The sequence below is a fragment of the Eublepharis macularius genome, chromosome 2, assembly GCF_028583425.1.
Source record: "Eublepharis macularius isolate TG4126 chromosome 2, MPM_Emac_v1.0, whole genome shotgun sequence".
Taxonomy (NCBI): domain Eukaryota; kingdom Metazoa; phylum Chordata; class Lepidosauria; order Squamata; family Eublepharidae; genus Eublepharis; species Eublepharis macularius.
In genome coordinates this window covers 130,422,804-130,446,940 of record NC_072791.1, presented here as the reverse complement: position 1 = coordinate 130,446,940, position 24,137 = coordinate 130,422,804, and the positions used below count along the sequence as shown (strand labels likewise).

The 24,137-nt window shown below is 39.3% G+C and overlaps 2 protein-coding genes across 4 annotated transcripts in view; one reads left to right on the top strand and one right to left on the bottom strand.

Annotated features, from left to right (window-relative positions):
* The first annotated feature begins 8,716 nt into the window (after positions 1-8,716).
* LOC129324848 (death-associated protein-like 1) lies at positions 8,717-9,204 on the top strand. Its single transcript, XM_054972266.1, has one exon. It carries the CDS (start codon positions 8,728-8,730, stop codon positions 9,058-9,060), a length of 333 nt encoding a protein of 110 aa, XP_054828241.1. The 5' UTR covers positions 8,717-8,727; the 3' UTR covers positions 9,061-9,204.
* A 9,817-nt stretch (positions 9,205-19,021) lies between these two features.
* Positions 19,022-24,137, bottom strand: part of GTF2H1 (general transcription factor IIH subunit 1) — a 33,903-nt gene continuing 28,787 nt past the window's right edge. For all 3 annotated transcript variants that reach the window (XM_054970745.1, XM_054970744.1, XM_054970747.1), the window contains exon 15: positions 19,022-22,325. In XM_054970745.1, the coding sequence (XP_054826720.1) occupies positions 22,239-22,325 (87 nt within the window). In that variant the 3' untranslated portion in view covers positions 19,022-22,238. The remainder of the gene's footprint in view (positions 22,326-24,137) is intronic.

Sequence of the window (24,137 nt, the reverse complement as noted above, 5' to 3'; positions counted from 1 at the left end):
TAAAATGACCCTTCATGATTTTACATTTCCAGCATTTATCTGACATATTTGCATTTTCATGCGCAATCTTCTTAGGCGTTAAATACCACCTATACATCATTTTGTATACATTCTCTTTAATGTTGGTACAAGTTGAAATCTTCAAATATTTTTCCACAAGTATTCCCATGATTCCATTGTTATTTCTTTATGAAGGTTTATTGCCCATTTCACCATCTGGAATTTGACTGTCTCGTCTTCCGTATACCATTTTAAAAGTATTTTGTATATTTTCGAAATATCTTTTTTGCCTTCTTGTAGAATCACTTCTTCTAACTCTGAGTTTTTTAGTCTTATTCCTCCCTTTAGACAGTCCGAGTTGTAAAGATCCCTAATTTGCCTATATTGAAACCATCCATAGTGAGGAGATAACTCTTCTTGTGTCTTTATTTTTGGTATTCTATGTTCTATCGACATTATCTCTTTATAAGTTAAACATTGTTGTTCATTATAAACAGTTCTCGGATCTATTACTTCATATGGTACCACCCATGAAGGGATACCACTTTCCATGTAATTCTTATATTTCTTCCAGATTGTGAAAAGGCTTCTTCTGATATAGTGATGCAAAAACATAGAGTCCGCTTTAACTTTATCATACCACAAATAGGCATGCCATCCAAACAACTTTTTGTGTCCCTCCAAAGTCAGCAGTTTACGGTCTTTTAACATTATCCAATCTTTTAACCATGTCAGACAAATTGCTTCGTAATATAATCTTATGTTTGGCAGTTGCAGCCCCCCTCTTTCTTTCGAGTCTTGTAATACCTTCATTTTCACTCGGGGTTTCCTGCCTGCCCACACAAAGTCTGAAATTTTTCTTTGCCATTTGTCAAATTGTTTGAAGTCTTGGATAATTGGAATAGTTTGCAGCAAAAACATCACACGTGGTAGCACATTCATCTTCACTGCTGCTATTCTTCCCAACCATGACAAATTTAATTTATTCCATTTTATCAAATCTCTTTCTATTTGTTGCCACAGTTTCTCATAATTATTTTTAAATAAATCTATATTTTTGCAGTCAACTCAATTCCTAAATATTTCACTTTATTAGCTACCTCACAGTCCGTTATATCCATTAGTTCTTGCTGTTTTTGCTTCATCATGTTCTTACACAATATCTTTGACTTCTTTTTGTTCACATAAAATCCCACCAAATCACCAAATTCCTTTATTTTATCCATTATTTTTGGCATATTGTCTATTGGATCTTCCACTATCAACATTACATCATCCGCAAATGCCCTGACTTTGTAGGAAAATTCCTTTATTTTTATGCCACGGATTGTATCATCCTCTCGAATTTGAATCAACAAAATTTCCAAAATCAAAATGAACAACAATGGAGATAATGGGCAACCTTGTCTTGTACCTTTACCTATTTTCAATTTTTTAGTCAAATCATCATTAACTACAATCTCTGCACACTGGTCTTTGTAAATTCCTTTAACTGCTTGTGTGAACTTTTCTCCCATTTGCAGCTTTTCCATAGTGGCAAACATAAAATCCCAGTTCAAATTGTCAAATGCTTTTTCCGCGTCTACAAAAAAGAAACCAACTTCCCTATCACAGTGCTTATCGTAATATTCAATAGCGTTTATTACTGTCCTTAAATTGTCCTTAATTTGTCTATTGGGTAGGAATCCAGCTTGTTCTTCTGCAATAAATTCCGACATCCATCCCTTTAATCTTTCCGCCATAATTTTCGCAAACATTTTATAGTCATTATTCAGCAACGAAATTGGCCGATAATTCTTAACGTTGGTCAAATCCTGTCCATCTTTCGGGATCAATGATATATTAGCTTCATTCCATGAATCAGGAATCTTTTGGCCTTGTAATATTCCATTAATTACCTCACTTAGAAACGGTGTCAGCTCATTGGCCATCATTCTATAGCACTTTGCTGTTATTCCATCTGGTCCTGGTGCTTTCCCTAATTTTGTTGATTGTATAGCTTCTTTTATTTCTTTCTCTGTCACTTCCCTATTTAACTTCTCTTTCCATTCCTCTGAAATTACTGGAAGCTTCACTTTCTCCAAATATTCCGCTATTGAATCTCTGTTCACCTCTTTCTTTTGGTACAGCTTTGCATAAAATTTAAAAAAGGCTCTACTAATGGCTGATTGATCTGTCAATGTTTTATCTTCCTCTCGAATCTTAGTTATGTTTTTCTTCTCCCTTTTTTTTAAAATTGCCACGCTAAATATTTCCCAGGCTTATTTGCACCTTCAAACGACTTCTGCTTCATTTTTTTAAAATTCCACTCCAATTCTCTATTGTTCATTGCCGTCAATTGTTCCTGCAGGATTTTCATATCCTGAAATATTTTCTTTTTTCCTGGTCTTTTTTAAGTTGTATCTCTTTGGCTTTAATTTTTTCCATAATTTTAAGTCTCTTTTCTTCCCTGCTCCTCCTAGCTCTTGCATTCAGATCCATTAGCGTTCCTCTAATAACAGCTTTATATGTGTCCCATACCTTGTTAGTTGGTACATCCTTATTCAAATTGCACTGTATAAAAAATTTGGTCTCTCTTTGTAACAACGCCATATTTTCTTCCGTTTGCAGCAAGTCTTCATTTATCCTCCATCCTCTTTTCTTTTTATTTTTCCCAAATCTCCACATAACTGGACTGTGATCTGAGCCTACCTTGGGCATTATCTCCACATCTCTAGTCCATACCACCAGTTCTTTGGAGGCCCAGATCATGTCAATTCTTGATAGTGTAAAATGTCTTGCAGAGTAAAATGTATATTGTCTATTTTTCGGATTTTGTCTCCTCCACACATCTTCCAGACTTTCTTGTTCCTTAATTGCAAAACACGATTTTGGCAAAAGTCCTCTCTTTTTCTGTGCACTTTTAGATTTCTTGTCTTCTTCCAAATTTGTAACTCCATTGAAGTCACCTGCCAAAATTATTTGATCATAAGTCAATTCATCTAATTGTTCCTGTAAGTCCTTGAAAAAATTTTCTTTTGCCCCATTGGGCGCATAAATTCCAATCACCAAAATCTTCTTAGAGTTCCAAATTATTTCCACTGCAATATATCTAGCATCTGTATCACTTAGAACCAGTTTTGGCTGTAGCTCCTCCTTTATATATAATACAACTCGTCTCTTTTTCTTTTTGGAAGCTGCTACAAATTCATTTCCAAGTTTTGCAAGTTTCAAATATTTCACATCCTGTTTTTTAATGTGTGTCTCTTGCAAACACACTATATTACATTTTTGTTTTAAAAGCCAGTGGAAAATAGTCTTACGTTTAAAAGGTGAATTTAGTCCATTTACATTCCAAGATATGATTTTACACTCCATGATCAAATTTTAGCTCCTTTTGGTAAGTCTTTTTCATTGTCCCTGATAAACCTTTCCATCTCCTGGCCAGATCTGATGATTTTCCTTATACCACCAAATTCGAAAGCCAGTCCTTAAGGTATTTCCCATCTGTATCTGATTTTCATGTCTTTTAACATCTGGACCAGCTCTCTATACTTCTTCCTCTCCAACAACACCGATCTGGGCAATTCTTTCATGATTCTCACCACTTTCCCATCAACCTCTAATGGGTCCTGAAATTGTTTACTCACAATTGACTCTCTTGTCTTTCTAGTTGTAAATTGCACAATCATATCTCTTGGTAACTTCCTTTGAGCTGCAAATTTTGAGTTAATTCTGTATGCCACGTCCAGAAGCACTGCAATCTCCTCTTCTTCTTTTCCCAGGTATGCTGCCAAAATTTCTGTAATCTGCTCTTGGGCTGTTTTTTCCAAAACTTCTGGGATTCCGCAAAATCTCACTTGTCTTTCCATTTGTTTACATTCAGCTACGGCCATTCTTCCCTTCACGCCTCTCAGCTCCATTCTCTGCACATCTGCCAAGGTATCAGCCGCCTTTTCTACTGCGTTAACTCTCTGCTGTGTAACTTGCATTTCTTTTTGAACCTGATCCATATTCTTCGCTAATTCTGCCATCTCCGATTTAAGTGTCTCTTTAAAGTCTTTCAAATTTTTCGCCATCTCTTGCATCATATCTTTAGCTCTTTATTCCCTTCCGAAACTTTTTTGTCTAGGTTTTCCAGCGCCATTTGCCATTCCTTCTTCGACATCGTGGGGCTAGCTCTACTTCGCTCCCACGAGTCTGCTCTTTTCCTTAGCTCCGTGGCGCGATTTTATTATTTTCCTTTATTTTTAAAAGTCAAAGTTTAGGTTATTTTTGTAAAAACTGATATTTACGTGGTCCAAAATGTCAGGCGTCTTTTCTCTATGGTTTTATTCTGAGGCAACCGCCCTTACCCTTGTCTAAGATGGCCTACTTCCATTTTTCTTGAAGCCGCAACTTTGCCCTCTTCAAAAATGGCAATATTCCACTTCCGCTGCTTACAAGCCGCTTCTCGCCAAGCTCTTTATGGTTCTGATGCACTTCCTGTTCCTCTCCGTTTCACAGCAGTTCTCGCAATGTTGAAAGTTTCTCACAGTCCACTATCTCTCTCTAGCCGCAGGTATGTAAACAATAATCGTTTTTCCGCTCTAACTTTTCTTTACAATATCACTTTTTAATAATTTATTTGCCGGAGTTTTCTCAGTTATATATCAAGTCTTTTGCAGTTTTCTAGATCTCTTTGTCACTTTATTTCTTATTGTAATCAGTCCCATAATGAGAGATAGCAATCTTTACCTTCTTAGATGTTTCTCTTGGGTTGTAATCGCTGCTTTGATTATCCAATCGATTCAGGTTCCCTTCTTAGTTTGCTGAAGCTTGGGCATGTAGGTCTTATGCCAAAATTTGACTCCGAAGTCGCTGCAGAGATCTCAGCAACCTCTCTTTGGGTGGGACCTCAAGGGTGGATGGGGGCTCGTTACGTAGAACCCCCCCTCACACCCGAGATCAACGCGCCCTTAAGGTCTTAAGTGTACTTGCCTGTTCTCCGCCTGAGAACAGGGGGCTGCAGGCATTTTGCACCTCTCCAGCCCTACAAACAGCGACTCGGACAGCCCAGCTCCCTGAGCTGCGTTAGACCTCCATGGATCCCAAGCCGGAAGTCCGAGAGGACCACCATGTTCGATTCAGTCCAGGAAGGGGGCATTTTCCCATGCTCTAAAATTTCATTACAAACTTTAGTAAGGTGAGGGGCCAACTGGTATGAAAATTTCTTATAATATTCCGCTGGAAAACCATCATTACCTGGGGATTTATTATTTTTTAAGTTTTTAATTGTTTCTTGAGTTTCTTTAACCGTAATTTGTTGGTCAATTAATTGTTTGTGAGCATCAGTTAGTTTTTTATATAACCAACCCTGTCCTAAATAGGTATTAATTGTTTCCAAATTTGGGGTATCTGATTTGTATAATTTTTTATAGAATTTATGAAAAACAGTGAGAATGGATTCTGAATTTACCTGGAGTTGTCCATTCTCATCCCTTACATGGTTTATTAGCCTTGTAGCCTTCTTTTTTCCCACCTTCCATGACAGCATTTTCAAGTTTCTAGAATTATTTTGCCAGAATTTTTGTTTTAGGAAAATTAAATGTTTCTGAATGTCAGTAGTTTCCAGGGCTTCCAATTTTTTCCTTTCAATGGATAATTTTTTATAAATTTTCTTACTGCATGTTTTTTTGTGGACCTTTTCTAAATGAGTTATTTTCTCCACTAATTCTAATTTTGATTTTTCTTTCCTTTTTTTGTAGGCTGAGGCAATAGCAATACATTTACCCCGCACTACTGCTTGCATTGCATCCCAAACTATTTCATCAGAGACCTCACAGTTTGTGTTGTGCTTGAAATAGTTTTGTATTTCTTCTGATATACTCTTTTGAGCAGCCGAGTCAAATAAAAGAAACTTGTTTAAACTGGTGTCCTGGCTCTCTGTTCTGAGAGATTTAAAGAGCATGCATACCCATGCATGATTGGACCACTTTATTGGGCCAATTTTTGAGTTTGAAATTCTTTGCACTAAGTTTGGCGATGCCAAAATGTAGTCAATTCTAGTATAAGTTTCAAATCTGGGGGAGAAATAGGTGAAATCTTTTTCATTTGGATGATGAGTTCTCCAAACATCAATTAAACCAAATTGTTTTAAGGTATTATCAAGTTGCCCTATTCTTGAAGAATTGGCCCCTTTTAATTTGGAGTTCTTTTGTTTGGATTTAGAATGGTCTAATTTTGGGTTAACTATTAAATTCAGCCCCCTTCTTGGAAAGCTTTTAATTTGGACAAGGTTTCTTTTAAAAATAAGTTTAGATTGTTATTTGGAGCATAAACTGACACTAATGTTAATTTTTTTGAATCAAAGATGCCTTTAAGAAATAAATATCTGCCATCCTTGTCTTTTTCTGTAACTATTTCTTCGGATCTAACTTTCTTTGAAATGAGAACTGCCACCCCTCTAGATTTTGAGTTTCCGTGCGCTAGGTATTGGTGATCCCACCATTTGGATTTAAATACCTGTTCCACTCTTGAGGATAAATGCGTTTCTTATAATAACAAAAAATCTGGACACTGTTTCATCAACATTGACTGGACTCTTTTATAACATCATTAAGACCTCTACAGTTTAAAGAAAGTACTTTAAACTCCATTTCCTGTGAAATAAAAAAGATCAATTAAGATATCGAACTTTGTATATTGTTTACAAAACTTCAAATTCAATTTTAATACCTCTAGTGTTCAGAAACAGCTGGCAAATATATACATATACTTGTGCTTGCTTATACCTATATTTATAAATCCCCCAATTAATATCAAACTTTCCAATTTTATTTTTTCCTTTTTGTCTTTTTATGTTTCTAATGTTTTTTAAATTATTATTTTTTTGATTTTTTAATTTTTTTTAAAAAAAATTAATTTGTTTTTTTCCTTAGAATATATAAATGTCTAGAAACTCCGACGTTGATAACAAGCTTACCAATTCAAACTAATTGCTATATAAAAATAGATAGATTTTAAAGTGTAGCCAGAAAGAAAAGTTCCAGGAAATGTGTGGAAGGTTGAAGAGAAGTGGGATAAGTAGTAAGTTGGAAAAAGCAAGACATCACTCAACTATATACAAAATCACTGGCACTCACATATACATTCACACACAAACCTCCTTTAGTACCACTAAGGAGGAAACCACCAGAATCCTTTCCTTACAGGAAAGAATAAATTTTTAAACAGTATATTAATTAGTCAGTACTTTAGTACTGGGCTTAAACTTAAGAAAAAAAAGCCCAGTGTCTGGGGTTTAAACCAAACTAGAGAGCTAGTTAGACCTCACAACTGCCCTCCCCCCCACGCCCCCCCCCGGCCCGATGTAACCTTTGATTTATGCGTAGCACATCTTGGGTAAAAAAAAGGGTTGAATTACAGTTAGCATTAAACTTTGTATGTCTTTCAAGTAGCAGCTTCCTGCTTCTTCTTCACTGAAGGAGTCAGTACATAAAGAGAGTTTTCTCACTTTACCACCTTCAGAGTAGATCATGGTGTTTCTCTTTGTAGCCCTTTGTCATCTATTTTTACCGGTATCTTACTCCAGTTATTTAGAGACAATCTTGCACTGTTTGGATTAATTTTGCTTGTAGAGATGACTTGGTTGTCCAGCTGAAGTTCTTTAAGCAGCGCGTTGCCTGTCTCCATGTCATGGGCTTGGTAAGTTTTCCCTTGCCAATGCACCAGGATTCTTGCCGATGAGATCCAGCGGTACCTCATGTCAGCCTCGTTTAATTTATTAATGATTGGTCTTAAGTCTCTTCTCTTCGCTAAAGTCTCACTGGAGAGATCCTGGAATATATATATTTTTTTGTTCAAGTAGGAGAAATGGCCTCTAGCTCTAGCTTCTCTCATGATTTTTTCTTTTGACCTGTAGTCAGGAAGGCTTATTATTATATCCCTTGGTTGTTGCCGTGCTCTTGTTTTATTGTATGGACCAATTCTGTATGCATAACTAATTACAGGGGTGATGCCATCTTCTAGTTTCAATTCTTTCCTTAGCCACTCTGCAATGAATGTTCCTAGCTCAGTATTGTGCTCATCAAATTCATCAAAGCCCCTAATCTTTATATTACTGGATCTTATTTTGTTATCAAACTCCATTATTTTTTCTTGAAGCTGCTCATTTCTATCCTGCAGGGCTTCGATTTCTCTTTGATTATCAGTAGCTAGGTGCTTAGCACTTTCTGCAATTTGTGCTACTTGACTGATTGATTCCTTAAGCTCACTAGTTTGATTCTTAATTATATCTTCCAGTCTTGTGACTATTTTGTTTTCTAATTTTTCGAGTGCAAGTTGTATTTTACCCTCTAGAGCTTGCGCACCCTCGAGTTCTTTTACGGTCTTTGTGGCCGCCATTTTGGACGGCGCTTGCCTGCTTCCCGACTGGGCTTGTTTTGCTTCTGCCTGCTCCAAAAATGCTTTTAAAGAAGAATTGCTCTGTTCAGCAGGCTTAGTTTTCCCTCCTCCAGTTTTACCCATATTTTGAGCTGCTTACCCCTGCATACGAGCTTGTAAAAGGCCGCGGTGGGTAGTCGGGGTACGGAGCGAGGAATCTAAGCGTCCGCCATCTTTGTGCGATGCCGGAAGCCCCCTGACAGCCTTGAAGAGCTAGGAGGGGCCCCTTGCTCTGAGGAGCCATAAAGGAACGAAGCTCAGCTCTCGACAGAGCAGCAGCAGTAGTACGTAGGGAGCAGGGGCGTGCTTTCTCCCATCATAGCAATGCTGGCAAAGCCCGACGTCTCTGCGCCCGCCTCCCCCTTGAAAGGAGGGCGCTCCCCCGCAGTCAAAGCTGGAGGTATGAGAGTTTCTAAGAAGCTGGAGAATGCACCTGTTGAAAGGAATCCCAAAATTCATGGGAATGAAAAGACCAGCACAATCAGCATTGCAAAAATGCAAAGCATGAGTGCCTTGCTAGCAGATGCCTTGGAGAAACTCAGGCATAAATTCCCAGCAGCAGTCACACAAGCAGCACATCAAAAGCCACGGCCTACTCTGGAAAAGATTATACCGCCCAAAAGAATGTGCATTATTCAGCAACCTCAGAAATGTTAAAGATGCAGAGTAAAATATTCATATATCTGACAGACTTGCTCTTAACAAAACAGCACTTAGCTAAGCAAGCAGTAAAGGGACCAACTGTCTCATGCAGATTCTACTTTGTATTTTTTGGCAATAAAATCTCTTTACGTTCTGCAAAAAAAAAAAAAAGAGCTAGGAGGAAAGCCCTCTGATCTATTGATAGATCAGTCTTAGGAGTATTTCCTGGGAACGGGGTGCTTGGAAAGTGGGGATTCCTCAGCCCCTTTGCATAGATGCCCCCCTTCCTGGGTCAAACTGCAAGATCTCAGCAGAGGTGTGGAACCCCTGCTTTTTAGCCACTCCCCACACCAGGAAACCCAGCAGGGATTTTTCCCCTGATACATCCAATGGAGTAAACAATTCTCCCTCACAGAAAAGTTAGGAAGGTTTAAGCATGTGCAGAGAAGGTGCATCACGGGATGTGTAAGACAGCTTCACTGTAGTCTCATTCACAGTGCTCATTTTGAGCACAGGAACGCAGTTTCGGCAGTTCCCCCAAAAGTTCACGTCAGGTAGCTCCGCCCACCTGACTCTCGGCCATTTTGGGCCTGTTTCGGCCTGGATTGGGGCCGAAATGGCCTGTATCAGGCCTCTGACAGGTGGTGGATTACTCTCCTGCTCATCAGCATCCCAATCCTGACCATTTTGGGCCCCTTTTCAGCCATTTTCAGCCCATTTTTGCCATTTTGGGCTCAATTTCGACCCTGAATGGCCAAGATTGGTTCCAAAACAGCCAGAATAGGTGATGTCAGGGGGTGTGGCATATGCAAATCAGTTATACTAATGACACACTTCCAGCGATGGCAAGAGGTATGGCATATGCTAATGAGTTATGCTAATGTGTTCCTCCAGCTCTTTTTCTACAAAATGACCCCTGCTCATTCAAATTAATTCTTCCAGGAAGAATTTATATCTCCAGTCTAGTCGTCAGGAACTAGAAGTTTCCCTTAGACTATTTTGGGCGCTATCTATTACTAGGCACGATGAAAAGAGGAAGGAATGAAATGTTGTTGCCTCTCAGAAAGCAAGATTCTCATACCTACTTAAACTATAATTTTTGCCAACTCCAAAATGGAGTTTGATACTTTTATAACCTAATAAATTGGAAACCTGCAAGGACTTGCAGGGTCACTTCATTTTGCCCTGTAGTCCCTTCCCCACACTTATTTCCTCCTTTTCCTAGCAGTCCCCCATATCATTTCCTTGTGTCCTTCTCTCCTTCTGGCTCATCAATCAACATTTCTTTATCTGCCTTTCTCTTCAGCTTTGTTATTTATTTACTTCATTTATATCCTACTTTTCTCCTCAATGGTGACTAAGCAGCTGACATTATTCTACTCCATTTTATCCTCACAACAATATTGTGAAGTATATTAGGTTGAATGAGAGATCTAGTCCAAAGTCAACCAGCAAACTTCCATGGCAGAGTGGGATTTGAACCAGGGTCTCCCAGATCCTACTTTGATACTAACCACTACACCACAGTGGCTCTCGGTTTTCCTTCATTCCCTCTTCTGCCAGCATCTCTCTGGAAAAATTCTAGCAAAGTCACAAAGTCGTGCAGTAGCAAGAATCTCAGCTGAGTTGTGTGATGACAAGTGCTGGCCCTGGTGCAAGTTGTGTGGAGATTGCTGATAGGGTCAGGTAAGTTGTGTGACGTTAAGCTATCGTCAATGCCACATCTGGGTGAGTTGTGCAGATCACATGATAGCAAGTTGCCCAGTGGCAACTAGGAGCAGGGGTGGACTAGGAGGCCAAAATAACCCTTTTACTGACAGAAACCAAAGTATGAAGGATGGCAATGTTGTGATTGCCTAGTGACCCCCACAATGGCTGCTGAGATCTGAGAAGACATCCGTTTCTTAAAAGTAAAGGAGCTGCTTCTGTTACTTTCAGGCTGGGGGAGATTAACCCTCCAATGTATTTTTTAATTTTTCTGCACACCGAGAAATATTCTCAGATCCATAGAAAGATTTATTGTGTCTATTCATGGCTTCATGGATAGTGTCTATTCATGGCTGGATATAAGTATCCAAGGATAAGGTCATGTTTGGAATCAGCTATATTGATAAGGTTGCTCTCTGGCATGAGCTCAGTCAGGATCTGGCCCTTCACATGTAAACTTATGCATTCTGGAGGTAAAACACTGAATCACAGGATTGGGCTGTCTAAACAGTACTAAGGAGTAGATAGTATGGAAATCACATTGTTAACCTTATGAGCTTAGTATGCGATGGTGTTGGCAGTGAATAAGAATTCACCACTGCAAAGACACAGACAGATATTTTTGCTATAATGGTGCTCCTCTGTTATAGTTCTTTCATCTGGAATAAAATAAATGGCTTATTAACAATGTTTACTTGTGCTGAAGTGGCTTGTCTCCTAGATCAAGAAGTTGTTCAGGACATTAATGCAGAAAGCATAGGGGGAGAAAATTGCCTTAATAGGTATCTAGCTCCTTGTTCTAAAATAATCACCGGTTGATGGATGTTTACCATCTGGAATAGGAGCAGAAGCAGTGTCTCATAGTGGCAGTGTATTTCAGCCATGAAATAAAAGGGTGGGGAGAAGGGGACTCAAAGATTAACTATAGCTACATGCAGCTTTGGGGCTGTTTCAATAGAATGTGTGGATACTTTGATGTCTCTCATGTCTAATTGCGTTAGCTTTTTACCTACCGAGTGGCAATAGGCTGTACAGTGACTGGATTCTTTTAGAGAGGATTTTGAGATAGGATTGTTAACTGAACTGGAACAACGACGACAACAACAACAACACCCTAGATGGAATTTAGGGCTCTGAGCTAATTACCAGTTTCAGTCTTAGTTGGGGGCTGATTGTCTGAATTTTTGTACCCTATTTATTTAGCAAAAATCATTGTTAATATTTTCAGTTTATGTGCATAATGGATGTCCTATATTAGCCAACTAGGAAGCCGATTTGTTGAGTTTGATGCCAGTACATAATTTCATTTGATGCTGAATGAGATTTTAATCAAGTACAAGAGATGGAAGGACCTCGTGGTAACTTAGCAGTGCCAGCTGTGGAGGCTGGCTCACCCTATATTCCCTGAACAGCTCTTCTTCTAACACTACAGCCCTAAGGTTTGCTTTATAATATGGCTGCCAATCACCATGTCAATAGTTTTAACCTTTCTTATCCTGTTACCTACAAAATCTCTACATGGAATTTTGGTGACCATAAACATTGCTGCACAAAGAGAATATGAAATAATATCACATTCTGAAGTAGCAGCTAGGATTCTTGCATTCTTTTTTCTTGTAGACTAATTTATACAACACAGTTTTATTCTACATATCCCCAAATTAGCTCAAAATAGCTTAACGTGTAACCTTAAAGTATTCATGCAACAATATTGGAAATAAGATACAACCCAAATAAAATAACTAGAGGTACAACTTAGAAGAAAGACCTTGGACATCATTAACTGCCCCCTTCAACAGACTTGCACTTTCCCCAGGAATGTCTATGCAGAAAGGCCCCTGCCTACCCCTTTGCATGTCATTCCACATGTAAAGTCCTGGTACAGAAAAAGATGTTGGTTCTGCCAGAGGAAGAGCAAACAACCCTGGACATTGGAACATTTTGGATGGTGGCAATACAGTTGGCTCTTCTCCTTTATTTAAGGACACAGATTTTCAGTTCTCAAATTACATCAGAGGCAATAAACAAATCAGACTTGTGTCAAGTGGCACCAACCTTGCTATCACAGACTATTGCTAGACAAAAAGAAGGAACCTATATATACCACGGCCAGGAAAATATTGGCTTTCGTGTAAACTGTAGGACTAGATGTCTGCTAGGGTTACCAACCCCAAGATGAGGCCTGTTCTCTTGGTATTACAAGAGATGAGGCCTGGTGTTCTCTTGGTATTACAGCTGATCTCTGCACTACAGAGATCTCTTCTCCTGGAATAAATAGCATCTTCAGAGGCAAAACTCTATGGTATACCAGAGACTCTACATGGAAGTTCTAAAGTAGCTACAGAAGGTGGATACTCTAGGACTTAAGTTTCTCCTATGCTATACCATAGAGGTGAGGAGAAACTAATTGTTCCCTGTAAAGATAATGAAGGACAGAGACCAGTGAGAGACTGAGAAAAGAATGAACTCCTGTTGCCTGGCATCTTCCTTTGGGTCTTCACAGGGGATTTTTTTCTCAACACTGGGAAAAACCTTGAGGATTAAGTTGTGGAAAAATACCCTCAACCCTAAAATTCACCCCACTATTTATTTATAGTATTTTTACTCTGTCTTTCTGCCCTCTAACAACTTAAAATCTCATAGTAAAGAAGCATTAAAATCAGTATACAAATACATAATTAAAACAATTTAAAATGAGAGCTTAAAAAGAACAAAAAAGTCTTTACCTGCTGGCAGAAGGCAGCAACAGAAGGGGACAAGCAAATCTCCCTGGGGAGTGAATTCCTGAGCCTTGGTGCCATTACTGAGAAACCCTCTTCTCGGTTGCCATTTGTCTAGGCTTGGATGGCGAGGACACCAGAAGCAGGGACTCCAAAGATGACTGCAGTTGTTGGGTGGGTTCATAAGGGAGTAGGCAGATATGTTGGCCCCAAACCATGGTGGTGGTGGAGAGTGCCGTCAAGTCATAGCTGTCTTATGCTGACCCTTGGTGGGGTTTTCATGGCGAAAGACTAACAGAGGTGATTTGTCATTGCCTGCCTCTGCACCCGTGGTCTTCACTGGAGGTCTCCCATCCAATTACTAACCAAGGCCAACCCTGCTTAGCTTCTGAGAGCTGACCAGATCAGGCTCACTTGGGCTATCCAGGTCAGGGTAGCCCCAAACCATATAGGGCTTTAAATGTCAGCACCAGCATCTTGAACTGTGCCTGGAAATGAATTGGAAGTCAGTGTAGATGAGTTAAATGTGGACTGATACGTTCCTTCTCACTCAGTCCTCTTAGCATTCTTGCTGCAGCATTCTGCTGCAATTGAAATTTCCGTAGGTAGTCCCATATACAGCTCATTGCAATAATCTAATCTAATTGTAACCATTGGGATATTTCAGCATTTGGGACTATACTCTGTTTATGCGTTGGAACCTAGTTGCAAACATGTAGCTGGTAGAAAGGAGAAACTTCGAAGTGATGTCATGCCACTGTAGGAATTGGTGGAATCTGTATGGTTTTACTGGGTTTTCCCCAGAAGTGATGTAACAATGGTACACTAATGGCACTTCCCCCTTTATCTTCCAACCAATCCAGTATCACACCTAGTGCCAGCTGCTGTCTGACAGCCCTCCTGTTCATCCATGTGAGTGTAGTATAGTGTATATGTCCACAGAAATGCATAACACACAAAGGGACCATGTAATAGTGGACTCTGAAAAGTTCCAGATTTTGTATCGGATAAATAACAAACATGGCATGACTGAAAGGGGACAATGAATCATGGTTTATAACTACAGCAGACTGTGGGAAGTAGAAATAACTTCATAATTCTGACTGCTAGGAAATGGTAATCACATTGTAAATGCTCTTCTATGTTACAAATGCCTTGTAAACAGAAAACCAGCAGCATAGGCAGTGGACTGGGTTAGAATTTTGTTGCCTGATGTCAAACGAATGCAAACACAAGGGCAACCCTGAAAGCAGAACCTCAACAAACAACCAACAATAGCCCAGGGACAAGTAAGTCAGTGAAACAACAATGAATACCAAAATGAAAAACTAGTATAATTCTATATATGGAACAGTGAAATATAGCTTCAAATATAAATACAAAGAACCATCTCAGTGGAGTGAATACAGAGACCAGTCTTAGTCAATTTCAAAAGACCAAGCCTCCCAAGCCCAAAAACACGGTGCTGAAAATAAAGTCAATCAAACCGTCAACAATGTAGTAGTAGACAATGTGGAGTCAATTAGGTGGACACTAATCCTCTGAATCAGTTCTTGTATGTAGAGGATCCAGGTAGATGTATCCCAGGAGCCAGCCCAGTCCTGGGTTGGCCCAACAAGCAGCCAGCAAGATTAATTCATTTAGCTTGTTTCATCTAGACACAATTTCATCAGGGGCCACGACCAATACCACCAAAGTCCCTCTAGAAATAGGAAATATAACATAGAAAATATTGTCCCTCTTAATGTGTGGACCAAATTTACATACAAGATAATCCACAAAAAATTGCCTTTATAAACTTACCAACAAAAACGGCAAAGCAATTCTTAAGTGCAGTCTATTCTTAGCACAGCAAGGTCAATAATGACAGACCCCACCCATTGTGAACAGATGTTAAATACTTCACACGCTGTTAACTCTTACACCATCTTAAAGAGACAGCGATACATAAGACAAAAAACACGGTAAGTTACACTCTGAATTGAGACCCTTGTAAGGTCTTATGGATCACTGTCTCTTTAAGATGGTGCTGACGGCTTTTGGACTACACGGACGTCTGAACTTTGGAAGGACTTGAGAACGAACGGATGGTTTGATTGACTTTATTTTCAGCGCCGTGCTTTTGGGCTTGGGAGACTTGGTCTTTTGAAATTGACTAAGACTGGTCTCTGTATTCACTCCACTGAGATGGTTCTTTGTATTTATATTTGAAGCTATATTTCACTGTTCCATATATAGAATTATACTAGTTTTTCATTTTGGTATTCATTGTTGTTTCACTGACTTACTTGTCCCTGGGCTATTGTTGGTTGCCTGATGTCAAACAGCATGAGGTGTTGAAATTATGAGACAGTACAGACCACTACTCCATATGGTGAATTAACGTGCAGCAAGTAGCTGTGCATACATCCTACACCCCGTGATCAGTGGCACTGCTTTCAGAACATTGTTAACCTTGTGTCCACTTGTGGCCATTTCCTCCACACATTTGCACTCCGCAGATATCCAGTCAATCGCTTGGAAGCAGTGGGTGGCTTCAACATATTCATGCCCACTCTCCTTCGTTGCAGGGCAGTTCAATGTGCAGGGACCATTTCTCTACTAAGATAGTGTATAAACTACTCACATTATGGAATGGTCCTCTCCCCATTACATAAAGTATTTGAAGATAAAGGTGTGTTCACTTGGAGACAAATATTCTTCGCTTACACATGATGGTAAAGAAATAATGACTCAGAGAAGGGGAAAGTGTATAGCAGGGAGCCATCTTTTCAGCCCTGCTGATATCACCCTATCAGTCAAGAGCCAATCAGGGCTCACTTGCTTAATTGGCATTGCTAGCCGTGAGAAATTAAGGAGTGAAGACAGGGAGGGAGGGTGAGAGCCAGGCGGCTAAGGGTTCTCAAGCTAATCCCTTGAGAACCAGCAGAGGCCAACACATTTTTTCTCAGCTAGGTCGGAGCCAGGCCTGCAACAACTTTTGACATGAAGCGAAGTTCATTAACAAAAATTTAAAGGGTTGAATGTTCATTACTTTTTTCTTATACGTTACATACCTATAACAATGCTGACCTTTTGCCAATGTTTAAATACTATAAAGTCTATTATCTTTATATAACTAATTATCTTACAATCAGATTGTCAAGTATATCTCAATACAATCATTTTCAAATCTGCAGGTCTAAAATATCTTATAAATGTTATCTGTTTTAAGCAAAATATTTTCCCCATTTCTCTTCAGATTCTTTTATTGGCCTCCTATTTATGTAATTTGTCAATTTTACTATCACTGCATATTCTGACACTTTGTCCCTCCAAATTTCCCTGGTTGGGCATTCTCCTTCTTTCCATTTACTTGCCATTACCACTCCTGCTGCTTGTTGCATTTGCTTTGAGGACTATGTTGGCTCTCTTCACTAGGCAACAGTTGCTGGTTAGAATAAGCTGAATAAGTTTTCTAAACCATACCATAGCTGCTCTTGATACTATCGAGGCAACGGCAAAGGCCTAGATGGCCACTGAAGTGACTTCATGAGCTTTTCGTAGGGTGAAGTTGGTCCTTTTGTCTAAGTTGTCCCAGGTTGTGCCCTCACCATCTTTTGACAGATGACTGTAATGCTGCTACTGGAGCATCCATTGGGGGATCTGAAAAAAACTGATTATTAAATGACGGTAAAGCATACAGTTTCTTAATAAAGGTTGGAAATTGCCCGTTGGCCATAGGTTTTGCCCATTCTGGCTTTAATAGCTTCTCAGAAATTCAGGGAAAGGAAAGAACATCTCCACTACGCTTGACCTAGGGAAGAATTCTTTGTTCCCCTTGGGTTCTGAGGTGGATGGACCTGTTTTTTCTTCAGATGGATTTTCCTGAAGATCCAAGACTGCCATGGTCTTGAATAGGAGATGCTGGTAGTCCTCTGATTTAAAAAATCTTAGAGATTGTTATGGGATTTCTATCTCATCTTCTTCCTTGTTTGGGATATTATATAATAAATTGTATATTATGTGCGTAAAGTGCCATCAAGTCGCAACTGACTTAAGGCAACCTCTGCTGGGGATTTCGAGGTTAGTGGATGGTTTGCTATTGCCTTCTTCTGCGTAATCTTCCTTGGTGGAGTCTCATCTAAGTACTGACTTTGTTTAGCTTCTGCGATCTGACTAGCTCAGGCTATACCATGCCACCTTCCCTCTAAATCAAAATGGGTAGTCTTGTTAGTCTGTTTGTAGCAGCAGAAAAGAGCAAGAGTCCAGTATCACCTATAAGACTAACAAAAATTGTGGTAGGGTATGAGCTTTCATGAGTCACAGCTCACTTCTTCAGATACCAAATGACCTGTTACTCACAAAAGCTCATACCCTACCACAAATTTTGTTATTCTTATAGGTGCTATTGGACTCTTTGTTTTCTACCTTCCCTCTCACTTTCTGCATAAACATCTGATTCCCACTGAGAGTTATCTCTCTATTTTTCTGGTATAGGTTTTCTTTCCAGCTGCCTTAGTAGATCAGCTAAGTTTCCCTTTGTGTGAAATTGCCTCTTCTATGTATCCCTGTCTTGGAGGGGATGGATAGGTAATAAATGTGCTTATATATCTCTCCTCTAGACATTAGTGCCCCACTCAGAGCAGTGAACAGAGTCAGTGTTATTGTCCCCACAGTACAGCTGGGGAGTTGGGGCTGAGAGGAGTGGCTTACCCAAGGCCACCAACTGAGCTCATGGCAGTAGTGGAATTTGAACAAGCAGAGTGCTGATTTCCACTGGGACCCCAAAGTGGCTTACCTCATTCTCCTTTCCTCCATTTCATCTTCACAACAACATGTGAGATAGGTTACACTGTGTGACTGGCCCTAGGTCACTCAGCAAGCTTCCATGGCAGAGTAAAGATCTGAACCTGGCTTTCCGAGATCTTAACTTTACACTAACTACTGCACTACCCTGTTTCTCTTATTGGCTTGGTCTGATGTAACAAAGTAGTTCAGTTAGATATTAGACCATGGAACATGAATGAAAACTCCAAAGAAAGCTTTTGGGAACACCAAAAAAGTTCTTGGATAAGGAGATACATGTACTCCATCACTACTTTTCCAGTCATTAAGAGAAATATAGAAGCCTGCAGTAAAAAAGTGCCAAGACATCTAGAAAGGCCAGGAGATCTGTATTACCCTCCACAGGAAATCCTCCTCCACTGGTCTAACACTACACTGACAATCAGATTGAAATAGGTCAATGAAAGATGCAGCACCTAAGAAATAACTAGAACCAGTGGCATGATCATACTTGTTTGCTCAATAAAAGAAGTTTGGGCCTGTGTGACAATTAGCATGACGATCAGTTAACAAAGATGGTTCCTTCAGGAGCACGGTAACATGCTATTTTTAGATAAGCTGCCAGTCAAACACCTTTCATGCATGAGGAATACTAAGATTACTGGAATAATCAGGATAAAAGTTTATTGAGAACCATTAGGGTTCTGTAAGTTAGAAATGCAGCGCAAACATGACAATAAAATGAATTAAATAATTTTAATCTTGTTCTTCTTTTAGGCTTTTTTAAAAAAGAGTACACGAAAAAGCTTCTTAAAAACTTCAGCCCTTGACAGTTTCCAGGGAATGGTGGAGTCTTCTTGTTCTTGATGCCAGGGCTTGAGCACAGACAGTATTAGTTTTGAGGGCTCTGAAGGACAGAACCGTATGTTGTATTCAACAGAAGCCTTCTACTGAAAAAAGTAGTTTCACTACAACTTTAATAAGATGTAGAAGAGATGGTAGGGTTGCAGTTACATTGGGTTCAAGTGCCAGAAATATGATTTCACAGTATTTCAAAACTGAACTCATTTAAAGACCACATATAACCACAAAAATAGCTAAAGATCTCTCTCTCTCCCAAACATTTAATCCAGTTCCTACGGCTACCAATACATAGTCAGCTGTAAATACTATGAATTGGATCCAAGATTCATTTTCATATGGCAAAAAGGGGTAGTTTTTGCCAGTTTTCCCTTCTACTGTAGACATCCACACTCTGCACAGCACTATTCTCTGAATTCCTTGTTATCCAGGGGCAGCATTTGAAGAAATATGGCAAGTTGTAGTGGGAGGGATAAAAGCTCAGTTGCAAGAGCAAACCTCCATTTGTGATATTTTGGATCCAACAATTTGAGCTTAAATTAGTAATTAAATTGCAAATTTTAAAAAATGCCACATGCCTTACAGTTTTTGGACATAATTCATTTTCAAAATTTAAAGAAACATCCAAAAGTAGTAAGACACAAATCAATCTGGTTTTTAAACTTCAATATTTGTCTGCATTTGAGAAGGGGCACCAAAAAAAATACCCTAAGGCATCAGAAAAGACTTGACTACAGATTTCAGATTTATTCTATAACTTTTGATCAATGCCAGTGATACAAGTTTTATGAGTTTCCATTAAATACAAGTTCAATTTCAGATTCCAATGACTGTATGGTTAAGCAAAAAACAATTCACAGTTAATGATCACTCATCAGTTTTGGACATGCTTAAATAGTACTGAAATCAGCAGAGATCACACAGCAAAAGTAGGGAAGAACTATAAGGGAAGTATGTGCATGACAGATTGCTATTGCCATCTCTGTTAGGAGAAACTTGTGGTTCTTAGTCAAATAACTGAAAATATCCAAAGTGCATAGCTCTGTTTGGGGATACTTCTGCAACTACACCAACTTTGAGGTACTTCTATAAATGCTTGAAATACCAGGACAAAAAACAGAAAAAAATATTTTGCCAAACAATTAACTGGCAATCTAGTAGTTGCCTATGCAACACTTTTACTTGAACCCACCTTTAAAATAATTATTGCTCAGAATTATCAGTGCAAACTTATACTTTTATGCTTTAATAGCTACATGATCAACTAGGAAATGCATACCTTACACATCAGCTCTAAAGCCTACCCCAAACATTTCTCAGTTTAGTTTGCAAATGGAAGTACACTCTTTGTTGCAGAGATGATGCTCAAAACTGAGTGTGGGGTAAAATCCATCACTGGTGCCTCACCATCAAAATAAATTGTACTCTTAGCTGAGGGGCTTACCCAAACACACTAGTAACTACATAGTACAAGAACTGTTTTTAGCAAGATGACATTCCCACAAGAGCACCAGTTTTACCATTCATGATTAATTCCAACTTTTCTCAATTCACTATAATCTGCTGAGTTCAGTAGAAAATAGTTCGTGTTTTGCAGCAGAATCATTAGTAACTACTAGCACATAACATGCAACCTCTCTGAAAAGTCAAACAGCAAGTTTCTGAAGCATAATGCATTAAATTTTCTCAATATTATTTCAGCATAAATAAATACAATGGCTTGCTTACAGTTCTGGTTGTTGCAGAATTTCACTCACTGAAAAACACTGAGAGAGCATGTTAAACATGTATACACTCTACCCAAAGAGAAACTGTAATGGCTCACAAACTGACTAGTGCTAGAGTATATAGCTACTCAAGACGGGTAGCAATCCAAAATGTACACTGTTAACACAGTAATACAATTCTAATTCTCCTAATAATCCATTCTGGAAATGAACCAGTGTGAACAAAAAAAGAGCTGTGTCTATCTCTGAAATGAATGTGATGACTGCCCTTAAACACCATTAAACTCATCTTGATTTATTAAAAATACCTCAGTAGGTTTCATCACATATAATCTCAACCAGTTGCTTGGTCCTAGTATAGACTCTGTTAATGGGGAAGACATTAAGACAATGAAATACAAGCAGTCTAACTCCATAGACTATATAAAACAAGTTTACTTTGTTTTAACAAGTCAAGTATTTAATACATGGCAGGTACATCTTAGGTAAGAGTGAAATGCCTCATATTTGGATCAGAATATGATGCAGATTCCAAATATATCTAAATATTTCATATTCACTCTTCAATGATTATCTAGTCGCCAAATATAGCGCTAACAGTCATCAGGAGAAAAGTGGGAAAAGTACATTTAAAGATTGTTTCTGTCTTAATGGTACAAAAGGTACTACTTTCTAAATTGTCTTAAACCTACTTTAAAATGTATTTTTACCTCCAGACAATCATCTTTTTTTAAAAAAGAAGTGAAGTAGCACACACTTGCACTCCAAAGAAACATGCAAACTTGATGGCTGGTAAAAATTCTGCATAAGAACCCCACACTGTCTGCTAAGTGTGCCTCTTTTCATGCCAAACTTCTCTTAGTGCAATGGCTGCTGATTTGTGGGGAAACAGGGCAAAAACTTGTCTTCTAGGAATTAAGCTCTTAAGAATTTGAGGCAGAACAGTCTCTCCATTACATTTAAAAATTTTAAGCCTATTTCTAGAAGTATAAACAGAATTCAACAAAATGCCAGGATATAGTAAAGAAAGAAATGTTAAATTCTACCCTGTGCCATACTTTAAAAAACCAGACAAACAATCTTGGATTTATTAATACACCCTTTTAAATTTTTATTTTTGAAAGCAGCTTTTTATGAAAATCAAAAGCAGTTCCTGAGTAACTGCAGTAAACAGTGTCTTTTTAATATATATTTGCCACTTAGCTCTTCTGGTTTGGTTCCTTTTAACTCCATAGTTTTCAAGTGTGATCTCTGATCCTTTCCCCAAAGTGTGCAAGGTCAGTTAGCATCATTCTTAACAGTTCAGCTGATGCTGACTTTCTTGCAATTTCTGTAAGATCTACATATTGGTTCATTGTGGTCCTACAGCGATTGCAAATTCTTCCCCTCATACTTTGACCTCAATGGGTCTTCACGTCTTCTTCAGCATACGTCTGGACTGCCATGTGTGGAATTTATTGTAGGCTGTTTGCAGCATCTCCTCTATGTGATTTATCAGCTGAAAAAGATACAAGAACTATTATAATTAGTATCAAAAACATGGTTAATAGCCAAGTATTTCACGTTAAATTGGTAGTATAGGTTTGGACCCCATGGAAACTCTTTGCTGACAAAAGGCATTTCATCAGTTGAGTGGGATTCACTTTCCTCCCATCTCCAGCTGGAGCCCCAAATTCCCCCTGAAATGCTGCTCTTCAAGGAAGATAGGGGGAAAGGGAGAAAGAGGGCTTCAATGGGAAAGAGGATCAGCACCTCCGCCTCAGTTAATGAACCATGTTTACTCAAAAGGAAGATGACCCAAATATAAGAATTCCATTAACAAAAAAAAACCCTATACATAAAAACATGATCTTGCATTTAAGATGACCCCACCCCAAAGAAGCGAGCCAACCAGCCAGGGGTGTCTTCCCAGTTCCCCATGCCAAGCTGCTTCAGAGGGCTTCATTATCACAGCAACCATGGCCTCTGTGCCTTTCTGCTAGCTGAGTCAATCCAGAGCCAGAAAGCATGAAGGAAGAAAGGCAGTGTATTCCCCACAACTCAGTCACATAGGCTGCTTCTAGCCCCCCTTCATAGCTGATAGAGCAACTGGCCTTTCTTTCCCTTTGTGTGTTCTGGCCAAACAAAAGTGCATACTGCAGTACCCTTCCCAGTTGATGAAGGCTGGCCTCTCCTCCTCCATGCTTTCCGGCTGAGCCAGAAAGCATTAAGGAAAAGGGCACATGGCAGCACTTCCATGCTGTGACTGAGCTGCACACCCTCTTGTGTCTCTGCAGAATCTGAATTTAAGACAACTCTCCTTTTAATAAGCCATTGAAAAGTAAAAAAAAACCCCACTGCCTTGTATTTCAGAAAATAAGTTCTCAGTGGATCAGACTCAAATAGTAGGAACACTACAGTAGTCAGACAGAGTGCTGAAACTGGGGAAAAACACTCTACCTCAAGTTTCACAATGAATTAACTCTTTGCCCTAAGAAAAACTCATGAAGTAAGAAGACTTATACAGAAAAATGAGCAACTTTATGTGTTTTCTACCAAAAGTCCCCCTTTATGTGCAGGACAATAAATTCAGAAAAACACTAAAGAATCAGAGCACAAGTTCTGAGAGAGCAGCTGACAGCTGTCCATAATTATGACAGATATGAAGGCCCAGAAAAATTTGGGGATTTTTTTTTCTGAGTTCTTTTCAATTTTTCAATAGAAAAACTGTAAAATTTGGAGCAAGACTAACAAAAGTCTTCTCACCTGTAGACATATACATCTTTAACTTTTTGTTAAATGTACATTTAAAGATTAATATGTTTTATGATAATACATTATTGGCAGTGCTATCCTAAGGAGAGGGGCAAAAGTGCCCTGGACTCCAACAAGGAGTTATGCTGCCATATCCTAGGCTTACGCCAGCATAACCACCCCTACAACAGCACATCAGCCTGGTGCCACTCTGCCTGCATTCTGCACATGTACTTGGCCACGGCCACAGCTGGGTGTGAGTGTAACAGGGGTGTAAGTCCCTGCTTTGGTGGGTCAGGAAGTAGGGCATGAGTTAGTCCCCTCTCTAAGCTGTTTTGGGCACGGGAATGCCCCCTGCAGCTGAGAAAAGTTACACCACAAAGTGACAGCATAGCCCATAGACACCCATTGTGGGGGGAAACTTGCCTTCTCTTCTCCTTCCCTCTTCTCCCCTCAAGCTGTTTGTCAGCAGCACCTGTGACAGTGAAGCTGCTGCCCCTGGCCATGGACACCCTCCCAGGACATGGCAGACCTGGCTGTGACTGGCACAAGGCCCAGACATGTCTGTTTCTCTTTC